General features: G+C 56.4%; 2 protein-coding genes across 5 annotated transcripts in view; one reads left to right on the top strand and one right to left on the bottom strand.

The window, feature by feature from the left end:
• DLG3 (discs large MAGUK scaffold protein 3) overlaps positions 1-12,231 on the bottom strand; it is a 120,755-nt gene extending 108,524 nt beyond the window's left edge. For all 4 annotated transcript variants that reach the window (XM_090061739.1, XM_090061740.1, XM_090061737.1 and 1 more), the window contains exons 1-2: positions 12,091-12,231; positions 9,973-10,104 (exon numbers count right to left, since the gene is read on the bottom strand). In XM_090061739.1, the coding sequence (XP_089917865.1) occupies positions 9,973-10,104; positions 12,091-12,106 (148 nt within the window). In that variant the 5' untranslated portion in view covers positions 12,107-12,231. The remainder of the gene's footprint in view (positions 1-9,972; positions 10,105-12,090) is intronic.
• On the top strand, positions 10,112-12,278 carry LOC149857974 (uncharacterized). Its single transcript, XM_090061745.1, has 2 exons — positions 10,112-11,292; positions 11,547-12,278. The coding sequence occupies exon 2, from the start codon at positions 11,730-11,732 to the stop codon at positions 12,276-12,278; it is 549 nt and encodes a 182-aa protein (XP_089917871.1). The 5' UTR covers positions 10,112-11,292; positions 11,547-11,729.
• Positions 12,279-13,348: the final 1,070 nt, after the last annotated feature.

Raw genomic sequence — 13,348 nt, forward strand, 5'->3', positions numbered from 1 at the left:
CTACCAAGAGGTAGGTGAGCCTGGAGACGGAGCAGCTGAGGCGCCCACACTGGCCTGACCCAACATCGAGGTCAGCAGCAGTTTTTGCCTCTCATTCATTACTTCTAGAGCCTCCTTCAACACAAGTGCCCAGCGTACCCTAGCCCTAGCCCTAGCCCGACCCTTGCAACAGCCTCTGAACGAGAGGTAGGAACTGCCCCAAGGCAGGTTTTCCGTCAGGCTCTGCTTCTGGCACCAAGCGCCACGCCGATTCCTGTTCAAAATAACGGGTGACTCATTCGGAGGAGGAAGCTTCGCTTTCTCCTCCAAGCGTACCAAAGTCCAACCGATACGGAACAGATGTGCCCTGTGACACACCTCATGGTTGTGAGCGAGCCAACTACGAGCTCATTTAATTGAAACTAGTATTCGATGCCTAGCCCAATCTGGATTCAGGCCAAGATGTGAAACGGCTTTGCTGATACCAAGAGATGATCTGCCCACGGAGACAGAACAGACATCCACTCCCATTCTCCCGGCTCGCTCTCTAGTGTGCGACGCTGCTGACCAGGAGGTACCGCTGTCTCCCTGGAGAGCGTGGCAAAGGTTATGGCTTAACATGGATGTCGTCCTTCCTGCAGGGGTGCACCCAGTGCCAGAGGCACCCCGCTAGCAGCCCCGGCTGAAACCGAACCCAAGCAAGGCAGGGATGATGCCGGTGGGCAGAAGAAAGCACTGTGTGGAGCCCCCAGCCAGATTTCATCCTCCTTTGGCTGAGAGTACACATGGCAATTCATCAATTCAGTCTGCAATTTAGGAATATTTTTGGAGTCCTTCCTGAGGCTACACTTACACATGAATAATGCTTCTGTCCTCTCAGCTGGCAAGGAGACTTTGCCATCCTGGTGGATGATGATCTGCCCTCACTTATTCATGCCTCTGTCAGCACTTGGTTGGACCACGCCGGCTGCGAATGTGACACACCTGGGCACAAAGCCGTCCACACTTAGGAAACAACAATTAGCACTGAACATGGCCGTGAATCTCCTCGGCAGCTTGGGCCACTCTGAGCATATGAAGCCCTCCCTCCACCATGTACATCGGCTTCCCACGCAATTTCAAATCAAGTTCATGATTTCAGTCCTTATCTGCAAGGCTCGCCATGGCCTGGTCCCACAACATCTAAAAGCAACCTGCAGCTCTGGACTAGAGAGGATTGTGCTGCTCTGGTTGGATGCAACAGCCTGGGATAAGGGCAAAGCTTGTCAGTGAAGGAGGTGGACCTTCCCCAGGGATAAATCTAAGGCTGTGAGAAAAGACACCCCCCCATCGCCCCAGATAAAGGACCACCACCAGCCTCATAATCCTTTGCTCCCCAGTGCAAGGGGCATTTCTCTTTCTTTGCCTTCTTTAGCATGAATGCACAGCAACCTGTGTATTAAAAAGCCCATCTCTCAAACCTAATCAAAGCACAATGCCATGATGCGCACTTCCCCATTTCGGAAAAGACCAAACATGTGAAGGAGGTGCAGTCACATCACTTCGTGCAGAGCTGGGAGGCCCTGAGATGCTGGGAAGTGCACAAGAGCCTGTGCTGAACAGACCAGACACACTGACCTGCTTTCGCTGGGCCACCATATGGCCACGCTAAACAACTTGGGAAGCTGCTGCATAGGGAAGTTCCTGAAATAGGCTCTTCTATACCAAAGCCCCAGGATTATCTCTCCATGAAGGGAAGTTAACGGCAGTCCTCCACCCCCACGGTCTCCCGTGCATCCTTTAGTATAGGGGCACGTTGGAAAGGGGACAGGGAGTGGCTGCGATATTTTGTCCTGCAGCTACTGTGGGCTGTTGAACAGCTTATTGGCAGTGATGGGAAAGCTGCCATAAATTCAAGCAGCCTCAAGAGCTGCTTTGCTTATGCTGGGAATCATGCCAAGCTCCGGAGCAGCCCCGAGTCCAAGAGGCACCATGGCCTCTCCTAAACCCGCTGCCCCTTTGTGAGCTGTTCCTTATGCACCACAACTCCTGAGGATTGCAGCTCTGAACCTGACCCGAGGTGACCGGAGAGAAAAGCAGGGCAGCTAGCAATGCGGGGTGCAGGGGGAAACCTTTCATGGACCTCGGGAGAGCCACACAGCATACCCTAAAAGTGCCCAGGAAGCAGCCAATAACCCAAGAAGTCCTGTTAGACCAGACATGAGATCACAGGAACTAATCACTATTAAGCAGCACAAACAGGACTTTGTTTCAGTGCAAAAACATTGTTCCCTCTATTATAAAAAGTCATTGTGTAACAGTGTAGCACTAGCTCCTAATTATCCAGATTATTCTCAGCTACTGCTGGCTTGCACTAAACTTTATGAAAAGAAAAATCGGATTAAAAAAAAAAAAAAAGCCTTTCTCCCAGTCTGTCACCAGACAATCCATCTGTGGAGTTAAGTGACTGAGCTGTGGGCGGGCTCCGGGCCGGCACAGGACCCACCCTGGCAGGCAGCCTACAGGTTACTGCTAACGTTTCCTTGGTATCCACAGGCTTGCAAGGCAGGTCCCAAAGCAGAGGACGGGCCCTCCCCAAAGCAGTGGGGCTGCGCATGTGTTGCCTGGACCCGCAGAGGTCATTTTCAGGACTGGAGTCGAACCTTAGACACGATGCCATGGAGAGGCAAAAAACAATAAGGAGAGCTGAGGCAGTGAAGGACAAAGCTTACAGCAACGTCAGCACTGTTTCAGGGCACTGGCAGAGTCACGGTTTAATTAAAGTAAATTACATATATGCTCCATTCATTCATTTCTTAGAGACATCATGAACTGTGCACAAGTTTCTCACGTATTTTTTTACCAACACGGAATTATTATAGAAAAAAAGTCTTTGGGAAGAGGACATTGTAAATGCATGACTGAACACTGAAAGGAGGAAATACCAAAGGTAATTTTGTACGTTCAGCATAAAGGGCCAAATTCAGTTCAGGCACGTTGGTGTAAACCCAGGGTAACTCCCTGCTGGATTTATGCAAGTAAGAGTTACTCAAGATTTAAACTGGGTGATGGGGATAAGAATCTGTCTGTAGCATTTCCTTCTGGAGGAGATGCATCATTATTAAACATTTATTGAAGTTGGACCAGTGCCTGGAGGCCAAGGAGGTTGAACCATCTTGTGCCAACCATTGTACAACCCTATAGAAAGTGACAGTCCATGCCCCAAAGACCATACATTTTTTTGTTCCATAATTACAGCCTTGTTCAAATAACAGACTACATTTTTTCTATTCCCTCCAATTACACAGGCATAGCACTTTGTGCGATAATTATGAATCCCTGCATGTAGTACCAACACTGAGCTCATGATTATACTAGGCCAGTTGGGGATGCTGGTACTCTCTGTCCCTGTCTGTTGCCTCCCATCCCACACATGGCCATTTCAGAGGTAGGATTGCTTTAAGGGTTGTTGTAAATGTTTTGGAGCCCTCTGATCACTGGCATTAGGCATTAGCAACCAGCCTGCAGAGAGACCAGACTGCATCAGAAAACAGGCTCCCGTCCCCACAGTTCGGGCAGGAGTTTTGTGCCCCATTTCTGTGGCATAAGAACATTTTTGGAGGATAGAAAGGTTCCCTCCAGGGTGGCACCCCCACAGCCCGACTGTCTTGGGTGCCACAGTGCATGGAAGTCTGGGGGATGCTTTGCTGAGCTGCTGACATCCATCCATCCATCCATGTCCCTGCTGCTCCTGCAAACCTCTGGCTGCCGCTCAGCAGCGACAGTCCGCAGGCAAGTGCCCCAGACACATGAAGAGTAGACTTCGTCCTTCCTGTCGCTGCCCACTCCTTGGGGTAGGGTACCTGCCCGGGGGTGGGCTTGTGCACACAGGGCTCCCACACCAACTCAGCCCCCAGCCCACTTTGACTTTCCAGCCTTCACAAAAGACACGGCAGCTCCTTTCACCCCTGGCATGTCTTCTGGAAGTGAAACGAGGCGTCTAGCAGAGGAAGCCACGTCCCTCCTACCCCATGGCGGCTCTCCCAGCCCGGCTGGCCTCTGGCTGAGGCTCCCCCAGCTCTTCTCCTGTGCGCACAACCAGCGACTTGTGTGTCCCCCTGTCTCTGCCCTTTCTCCTCTCTCCGGCCCCTGCATTTGTTCCCCAATCCTGTCACCCCCTCCTCCCCCCAGCCTTTCCTTACGCCACTTCACTCTCGTGACAGCTCCGCCACACTCCCCCTCACTCGCTCTTTCACTTTTCCTCCCACACTTCCTCTCCCTCCTTCCCAAGCAGCATGAGCACATGCGAGAAGGAAAGGGCAGGAGAAGGGGGGACAGGGAAGGGAGCCCTGGGAGCATGGGAGGCTGGCCGAGTTGGGAGCGCCTCCCCCACAGTGCCCGAGGGCAGCTCCCCGGTGGGCGGCGCTCCCGCGAATGGTGCTCAGCTGTGGGGGAAGGCAGGCAACACATGCCGCACGCAACGTGGGGGCCTCTGGGAAGCAACCAATCGGATAATCACGCCAAGGTCGGTTCTAGTAGTGCATGTGTAGGATTGTGCGCCTGGAGCAACACGCTTGGAGGTGCAGCCCCAGGCCTGCTGTGTACCCTGCACCAGCGCTTTACCAGGAGGTCGGTGCGTCCAGCACACATGCCCGTTGCCTACGGGAGATGGCTTTGCACACCCAGCCTGGGCCAGGCCATCCAAGTAGAGCCTCGTGTCTCTGTCGGTCCGTGCTTAGCGCAGGAGCTACAGCTCAGGAGGAGACACCAGGACTTCACAGCACTTAGCAGCAGTGCAAGACAAGGGGCTACGGGAGGGCACGGATGCTCAGCAGGGTGTGAAGTGATGCAAAATAATCTACTCCAACAATGACAGCAGGACACTCACACTAACTTGGACACAGATGTATTTGTTGGAAGCCCCTGCCTTCAGATCCGGGGCATAGAGCTCTGCTGCTTCACCTGCGACACGGTTATCTCCTGCGCCCGGCCCAAAGACATGTGCACACAGCCAACGAGAGGCACATGTATGTCACACAGCAGTGATACCGGGCATCAGGATACTTGTATTCACTTCTCTGATTGTGTTATAACAAGCAAAATGTATCAGTGCCTTTGTCCAGGCCTGCAAATGATTCATACTTGTACCTTATGAATAGAAAAGCACGAGGGTTCCCAGACTTTTTGGACTCGAGGCACCCCTCACTGAACTCAAGGCACCCCTCAATACCACTTGCAAATGGACTGGCACCCGATTTCCAAAACTACCGTGTGTATTATAGTGCTTATCTCCTTGCAGAGGGGCCCGGCAGTGGGCAGGGACAAACATGCTCATCTCTCAGCACCCTTCAAAGGATCTGGCGGCACCCCAGCTCTATCGCATCGCACAGCACGAGGGCTGGGAGGCACCTCAGGAGGTCACATCCAGTCCAACTCCCTGCTCCAAGCAGGACCAGCCCCAACTGCATCATCCTAGATAAGGCTTTGTTGAGCCGGGCCATAAAAACCTCCAAGTGGCACCCTGGTTGAGCATCACTGTGCCAGCACCTGAGCTGAAGCAGACCACTTAACACTACAGTAGTAACCGGGTGAAATACCTGGACAGGAGCTACATGGGAGTACTGTGTTAAGGTGCATTACACAGCTCCTTCTTCACCGTGCTCCTCCCGAAAGGCTCGGGGGCTGCAACTGAGCTACGCACGGCCAGAAACCCCACTTCGCTCCACAGCGCCGAGCAAGCTCCCAGGCACCTTACCCCGAAACCAGGGGCTGCGAGCTCACCTTTAGCCCACAAGCCCTCAGCACCGCTGGACATGCTAACGGTGGTCAGGGGAAGCTGTAGGCTGTCACTTTTTGCCTCATCGTGAGAGACTGCCTGCAGCAAAGGCCAAAATCGCATTCATTGCTAAAACTGGCCACGTTGTTTTCACAACTCCTGGGGTCCTGAAGCACCTGAGCCCTCTGTGGGCCAGCGTCACACGAAACCACCAACTCGGCTTGGCAAAGCCTCCGGCGATGTAAGAGAAAGGCAGGAGGCAAGAGCCAGCAAATCCTGTTTCCCCTGCTCCCGGCCAAAGAATTTCCTTTGTGTCGGGCCCAGCGTTCGCGCATTCCTGAGCTGCAGCAGCCCTCGGTCCAGAAATAACTCTCACCTCGCACAGCACCTCCGCGCCAAGCACAGCAGCCCGGACCCCAGGCGTCCCCCTCACCATCCCCAGGACACGCGGCCCTGCCAGCCCTGGGGACGGATGGCTATGTGCTGGCAGGCTCGGGCCAAGGAGGGCAGGACCACGTGGGCTCTGCACACTAGCAGGTGTGTGAGCTTTGGACCTGGCTCATGCCTTTTGGTTTCTGCAAGGCACTAAGAGAGACCTGGAGGAAGTAGCCACAATGTGCTGTGGCAAGGAGAGCTCTTCCGCCTGCGACCGAGCACGCCGTGGGGCAGGCAGCAGGTCCAGCAGAAACGGGGAGCGAACAAATGACTGATGACAGCTCCACAGATTTAACTATATAGATGGGGTGGCTTGGATAGGGCTGACCCGGCCCCAGGCAGGGGTTGGATTAGATGTGGCCTCCGGAGGTCCCTGCCAGCCCTGCTTCATGGATGCCAGGCAGGAGAAACCCCAGCCCACCAGAGATGTGACAAATGAAAAGCAACCACAGTTGAAAGCACTTCTGTTCTCCCGGAGCGTCACTGTGCTGGGGAGATATTTTGGAAGAGGGGAAAGCCCGGTTCGTGTCAGATGCTAGGAGTGCTGCATGCCTCTCGTGGGAATAGGAGGAGCCGGAGCAAAGAGCAACAAATGCAAATCTCTAGGCATGTAAACAATGCTGGGGAAAGCCCTGCCCCACAGGAGAAACAGCACATCCTGGTCTGAACCGGCTGAAGAAAGCTCCCAAGCAATGAATGGAGAACAGTATGAAGTGGCTCTGACACCCCAACCCTAAAACCAGGGACTGTCAAAGTCGTGTAAGGCGCCAGTCAGGACTCCTGGTAGTGCGGAGGGATACCTGGTGGGTCCGCAGGAGGGAAGACTCTTTCATGCATCTTCTCTGCCATGCCTGTTGTCGTAAAGTAAAGAGTACGGCAAAGACTGGCTGATCCCCAGTATTGCCGCTGCCCCGCAGAGCGAGGGCACTAGCAAGCATGCGAGCAGTGCTGCAGGTGTGGAGATGAAGCCCAACTGCTAAGCTGGTTGCAGTGACTCCCAGGGGACCACAACCCTGACTGCCAGCACAGAGGCAGTCACCAGAGACGTGCCACGGCCAGGGGCTTGAGCCATGGGAGGAACGTCCTGGAAAGGGCCAGAAAGGGTGTGGCTGGAACGGTGATAACCCTCATATTCAGATAAACCCATGTGCAAGAGAGAGACAACTTCCCCCACGTCCCCCAGTTACAGCTGCTCCCAGCTCAGTGCTACAAGGGGACCTCTCTGGAGCCGATTATTTGTTAACATCATCTGTGTGGGGCTAGGAACTAGGGGCCTTGGGGGGATCAGGACCAACTTACTGCACTAGGCTCTGCAGCCACAAAAAACGGAGGTCCCAGCCTGAAGAGCTTTGACAGACTCGAGGAGACAATAGCCAGGAGATAAAAGAGCCACATGGAGGCAAAGACAAGAGAGAGAGAAACAGCTCGGGAGGAGGAGGAAGGTTTGGCGTAGGAGCTGTACTGCTACTAGCAGGAGCGCGCTGCCGGGAGCTAGCAAAGATTGCAGACTGCCACGGCCTATTCCCTGCCCTGCCCCTGGCTTCCCGTATGACCAGCCATGGCCTGGAGTCTCTCTGTGCCTCAGTTTCCCCTCTGTAAATTGGGGGAACAGCCCTGCCCTGCTGTGATAGCTTAAGAAGCGTACAGCCCCCGGACATCACAGTAACAGGGGCTTTAAGCACGTTAGACACCACATTGACCACAAGCAGAGTGCACGTTTCTCACATGAATTCTTTACTCCAGTTTGTAAGCTGAATAATTCCTGCAGATTTGTTTGGCGTTTTCACATTGTTGGGGGATTCAAAGCTGGAGCTGATGGAGACATACACACTACGTGGTATACTTGGTGTCCCAAGTGTAATTCAAAATCAGGGAATTCTGCTGCTCCTGAGGTCAGCATGGGGGTCCTATGACTACTTTCTAGTTTAAAGTTTGCTGCTTCCAGAAATCATCCTGCCCATTAATTCACTTGCTAGAAGGTTCAGAGGAAACAAATGAAAAAGGAGCACAAAGGCAGCAAGTTCGATCATTTGCACGTTCAATAAGAAATTTGTGGGAGTCCTTCCTTCCTGGTATTTTGCTCGTCTCTTGTGAGATTCTGTCTGCACTTGGCAATTCCAAGAAATTACACAAACCTACACAGTGATGCAAGTGTCCTTTCACTTGCAAGATGGGCTGGCTCCAAAGTTTATTTCTTGTGTGTACATTTCCCCCCTGAGCACTTGGTATTACCGTATTTTTCGGACCATAAGACGCACCTGACCATAAGACGCACCCAGTTTTTATGGCAGGAGAGACTATGTGTGCCGGTGGCCGGCCATTTTTATTGCCGGCTTCCGGTGTAAACAAGCAGCGATGTCCCGCTCGGGCTCCGCCGCCTCCGTGGGCAAGCTCCGCCCCGTCTCCCTGGGACACACACCTTCGGACCATAAGACGCACCCTCGTTTTCCCCCCACTTTTGGGGGGAAAAAAGTGCGTCTTATGGTCCGAAAAATACGGTACTTGCAGATGCTTCATGGTCTAAGTGCCCAATAGACAGAGCTGTATTGAAAGGTGTTTCCCCAGCCACGTATATGTGGAATGTTATCTCCCACGGGAAACAAATGGGAGAAATTTCTTCCTGAGGGATGATAAGAATGGACAGAAACAATAGCCAGAATGAGCGGGCTTTGTGCAGCGAGTCAGGGATGAAGCTTTGTACAATACACTATTGCTAAGATGCCCTTTGAATGGCCAGCACACAGTGTCCAGCTGAAACATGGCACCATGAGGCATCATCATGTTTGCACAATGCTGCACAGAACTTCAAGAAGTCTTAATATGCACTGAATTTGGCACTCAAGGGGATAAAAATCTCCCTTAAAAAACACTATGGTAAAAACTGGAGGGCTGAGACTTCCGTCCAAACACAGAAGCTGGACAGGAGAGAATTCTGCAGAAGAGAAGACTGAGGGGGATTGAACAGCAGCCTTCACCTCCCTGCAGGGTGGCTGCAAAGAGGATGGAGCTGGGCTGGTCTCAGTGGCGGCAGATGACAGGACAAGGAGCAATGGGCTCAAGCTGCAGCAAGGGACGTTGAGGTTGGTTATTAGGAAAAACTTTCTCCTGAGGAGAGTAGTAAAGCACTGGGCCAGGTGACCCAAAGAGGTGGTGGAGTCCCCATCCTTGGAGGTATTTAATGTCCGGCTAGACAAAGCCCTGGCTGGGATGATGCAGTTGGGGCTGGTCCTGCTTGGAGCAGTGGGTTGGACTAGATGTGGCTTCCTGAGCTCCCTGCCACCCTCGTTGTGTGTGATTCTGGGGATCATGGTCTGTGGGGCCTCTTAGCTACTGACCTTCGCTGCCTTTCAGCCAGACAGACTTGCATGGTTGAGTCCACCTCTGGCAGCACTAGCTGGAACAAAGCTTTGACTCTCACATGCTCTGACCTGTATGTGCACCAGTGTACTCACAAATGGGTTGGGGGGGTTGAACTAGGCTCCCAGCTCCAACTTCTCCCCTGGGGCCTTCTCAGGGCAATGAACTGCTCTCAGCAGCCCTCCCATGGCAGCCCAGGACTTTGCAGACAAAGGTGGAATCACAGGATCACTCCTGCCCAGGGCAGATGCTGGAAAAGCCTTAACATGTGCCCTGCTGTAGGTTACTTAGACCACATTTCACTGAGGAGTCTGCCTCATACCAGGAGATCAGAGCCCATGCCCCCAGCATCCTTCCCCCAAACCCGGTGCACGGCTGCTCTGGGCAAAGCCAGGAGAGGCTGCCCAGCAGCAGGCTGCATGGTGCACGTGCTGCACGGTGCTTACCTAACAGGGCCTGGAAGAGCTCACTTCGGAAGATGTGCGAGACCTTCCCGATGGAGGTCTTCAGCTGCTGCTCATCTGGAGACTTCAGAGTGCTTTGGTATCTGGTCAGGATTTCCACGGCCCGCCGGGTGTCTAGGGAGGCAAGACAGGAGAAGCACAGTTTAATATCTAATGCTAGAAAAACAGCAGGCAGAGATGGTCTAGGTAGGCGTCTTTGGTCTCCGTGCAGGGGGTGAGCGAGATGCCTCCGGGTTCTTGTCAACCCGCCGCTATGAGTCCACACACACGAGACAATTAGACTCTGCCCAGGTCACAGCTGGAGTGGATCTTCCACTCCTCTGTCTACATCGCTGCAGCCACTGGGCTCCCAGCCACAGCCGCGAAGGCAGCAGGGACAGTGCCTGGCCCATTTTGCCCTGCAGCGAGATCTGGAAGTCACAGCCAGGCACCGGCGATGGAAAGCAAGTTTTGGTTTCTTCAGATTCCTTTTGAACCTGATGGCAAGAGCTCAAAGGACATGTCCACTTATACCCCAAAGCCTCCAGCGTTATACCGCAAGCTCCACCCATGGTACAGAGCCATCCAGAGCTGCACCAGCACCTCTGGCCTGCAGGCCGTTATTGTCCCTGGAAGCAGAGGAGGGGGATCCGTGTGAACTGCCCTTGGACAAATGGTGTCCGCACGGGACCCAAGACCTGCATCCCAAGCTGGTCTTCACTAGCCAGGAGCGCAGCCTGGGGCGAGAGCTGCTTCCGGGGCAACCGGGAGAGGCCAGGACAGGGATGTGGAAGGAGGAGAGGCCCGGGCTGGAAGAGCAGGACTGCACTGGGAGGACGGGGTGCAGCAAAGCAGTGGTTGTGGGGGGAGGCCAGGGCTGGGGCTAGCGCCGTGCGGATGGGGGTCCCCAGCACTGAATGGAGACTCATCCAGCCTGGGGATCTTGACCTTTCTCTGGGCTCATCCCCGGTACCATTAGCCCTGGTGCAGCCCATCCTGGCTGCAAAGGGCATCTCAGACAAGAGGAGCAGTTCACGCAGACCTTGAGCCCTGGGTCCCTACCAGGGAACGTCTCCCTTTGTTAGGAGGCTGCTGTAAAACAAAGAGTGCCTGTGTGAGAGGGGGAGGGGACGTGTCCAGGGAGTGGCAGGGGCTCCTCGCCGGACCTAGGAACGAATGCAGAAGAGACGCCTGGCCCCGGGAGCCCTGCCGCAGCCCAGCAAGGGGCTGTACCCAGCAGAGCCTAGGAACGACCAGCTGCCTGCAGGCCGTGTGCCCTCCTCGCGGCTGGCGGCTGCTGCTTCGCCTTCTCCGGCATGAAAGGTGGTCTGCCTCCCACCCCGGGGCATCACACAGGGCCCAGAGGGGGAAAGGGAAGCTGGCGAGGCATGAATAATCCCTAGTGCAAACAGAGACGCTGGGAGCCTGCCTCTGCGCCTGCACAGCCAGGGCTTCCCCCAGACAGGCGCAGCCTGGGGCTTCCTGGGACACCGGGGGTCACCGAGCAGATGTGGCCCGGGCTGGGGCCCAGCAGGCTGCTGTGCTGCCCCCAGCCCCAAAGGGACTTCTGTCTGCAGCCCGCCCACTTCTCGGCGCCGGCTGAGACCAGCAAGAGGGGGACCCCCGCCCAGCAACAGCCAGGCCGAGGACTGCAACCCGGGGGCACGCACGCGGGATGCGGCTGCCCCGCACGCCCGAGCCCCGCGCTGGGCTGGGGAGCACCCAGCGCACGCGACGCGCCCCGCATCAGACCCCTAGAGATGGGCGAGGATGCGCCGGCCCCGGGAGGGCCGTCTGGCCTGGAAGGGACCAGCCGCAGGGCGAGGCGGGCGCGCCGGCAGCTCTCCCGCTTCCCCTGCCCTGAGGCAGGGCGGGCAGCGCCGCGCACAGACGGGGGGCCGGAGGGGGTCAGCCTGCGCCCCCGGCGGTGCCAGCGAGCCCGGGCACCCCGGCCAGGAGCCGCCCCCGCTCTGCCCCGCTTCGAGAGCGTGGCCCGGCCGCGGCGGGCCGGGGCGGGGGCGGGGGCGCGGGCACAGCCCCGCTCCGGGCCCGGGGCAGCGCCGTGCCCAGCCCGGCCGGGCGCACTTGTTGCGCGGCGCGGCGCGGCGCCCCCCTCCTTACCTCTCCGGCTAATCATCTCCTCAGGCGGGCGGCAGCGCTCCCGCTCCCCTCACGCCGCCGCCGCCGCCGCCCCTCCCCCCGCCGGCCGGCCGGCCCGGCCCGGCCCGGCCCGGCCCGCCTCCGGCGCGATCCAGGCGGGGGCCGCGCTGCGGGCAGCCTGGAGAGCTGGCGGCCGGGGGCGGGGGTGAGTCCGGGGAAGAGACGTGAGGGGCTTGAACGGCACCGTCGCCTCCCTGCGGCGGGGGGCAACGAGGACGGAGCGGGGCTGGTCTCGGTGGCGGCGGACGGCAGGACAAGGGGCAATGGGCTCAGGCTGCAGCAAGGGACGTTGAGGTCGGGTATTAGGAAAACTCTCTCAGGCGGTGCAGTCTCCATCCTGGGAGGCGTTGAGCCCCGGCTGGACAAAGCCCTGTCTGGGATGGGGCAGGGACGGGGGTGGAGGGACGGTCCCTTCCCACCCGGCTCTGAGGAGTCTCCACTTCGACTGGAAGGACTACTGGGGCAATGAAACCATTTCTTTTCACTACTTTTGCCCAGTTTGTTGTTTTTTAAAACTTAACACAGCACCCAGGGGGTGAGCGCACATCCTGAGGAAGCTGCATTCATTTTTGCTTCAGTGTAAAACTGAACCGTACAGCCCTCGCTCGGCTCCTCGCAGCGCAGTACAGCTGCCAGTTTCTTTGCACCCAGGGAACGACGCGTGCGACGTTGCATGGCACTGTCGGTCCCCCCTTTCCAAAATGCTGGATCTGCCCTGCTCGCAGCTTGGGGGCGAGCGTGCCGCGCTGGAGGGAGCAGGGCAGCACTCCTGCTGTGGAGGGGGGCCAGACTGGCATGAGGGCCCTGCAGGGAGGTGCTGGGGTGAATCATCTCCACCTGTGGCAAAAGGTGCAGCACCCCCCGCTTCCCTTGTGAGCATCCAAAGCGCACGGGGTATTTACAGCTCCGGCACTTCTCTCATCCCCCGCTTTGCTTCTGGGGCAGACAGGGAGGACTTGCCCAGCACTGCCCCTGCCCGAGGAGCTGGGGACAGAGCAGACCCATTCCCCAACATAGGCAGCTGTGGCTCCACAGGGCTGTCCTCTGCCCAAGGCAGCAGTGCCCGGCTGTGCTTCTGGGGACAAGAAGTACATTTATTATGCAACTGCCCCTTAATTGCATAATACATGCAAGGTGTAGCAGGAGGTGAAGAGGTGCAGGACACAAAGGTCAGGTCTGGTGCTCTTCCTCTCCCACATGCAGCACAGGAGGGACCCCA

Source organism: Crocodylus siamensis, chromosome 8, assembly GCF_052110815.1.
Source record: "Crocodylus siamensis isolate JL-2025a chromosome 8, ASM5211081v1, whole genome shotgun sequence".
Lineage (NCBI taxonomy): Eukaryota > Metazoa > Chordata > Crocodylia > Crocodylidae > Crocodylus > Crocodylus siamensis.

Coding starts and splice junctions, on each gene's coding strand:
- LOC149857974 (XM_090061745.1), top strand. CDS start 11,730: ATGGGCGAGGATGCGCCGGCCCCGGGAGGGCCGTCTGGCCTGGAAGGG.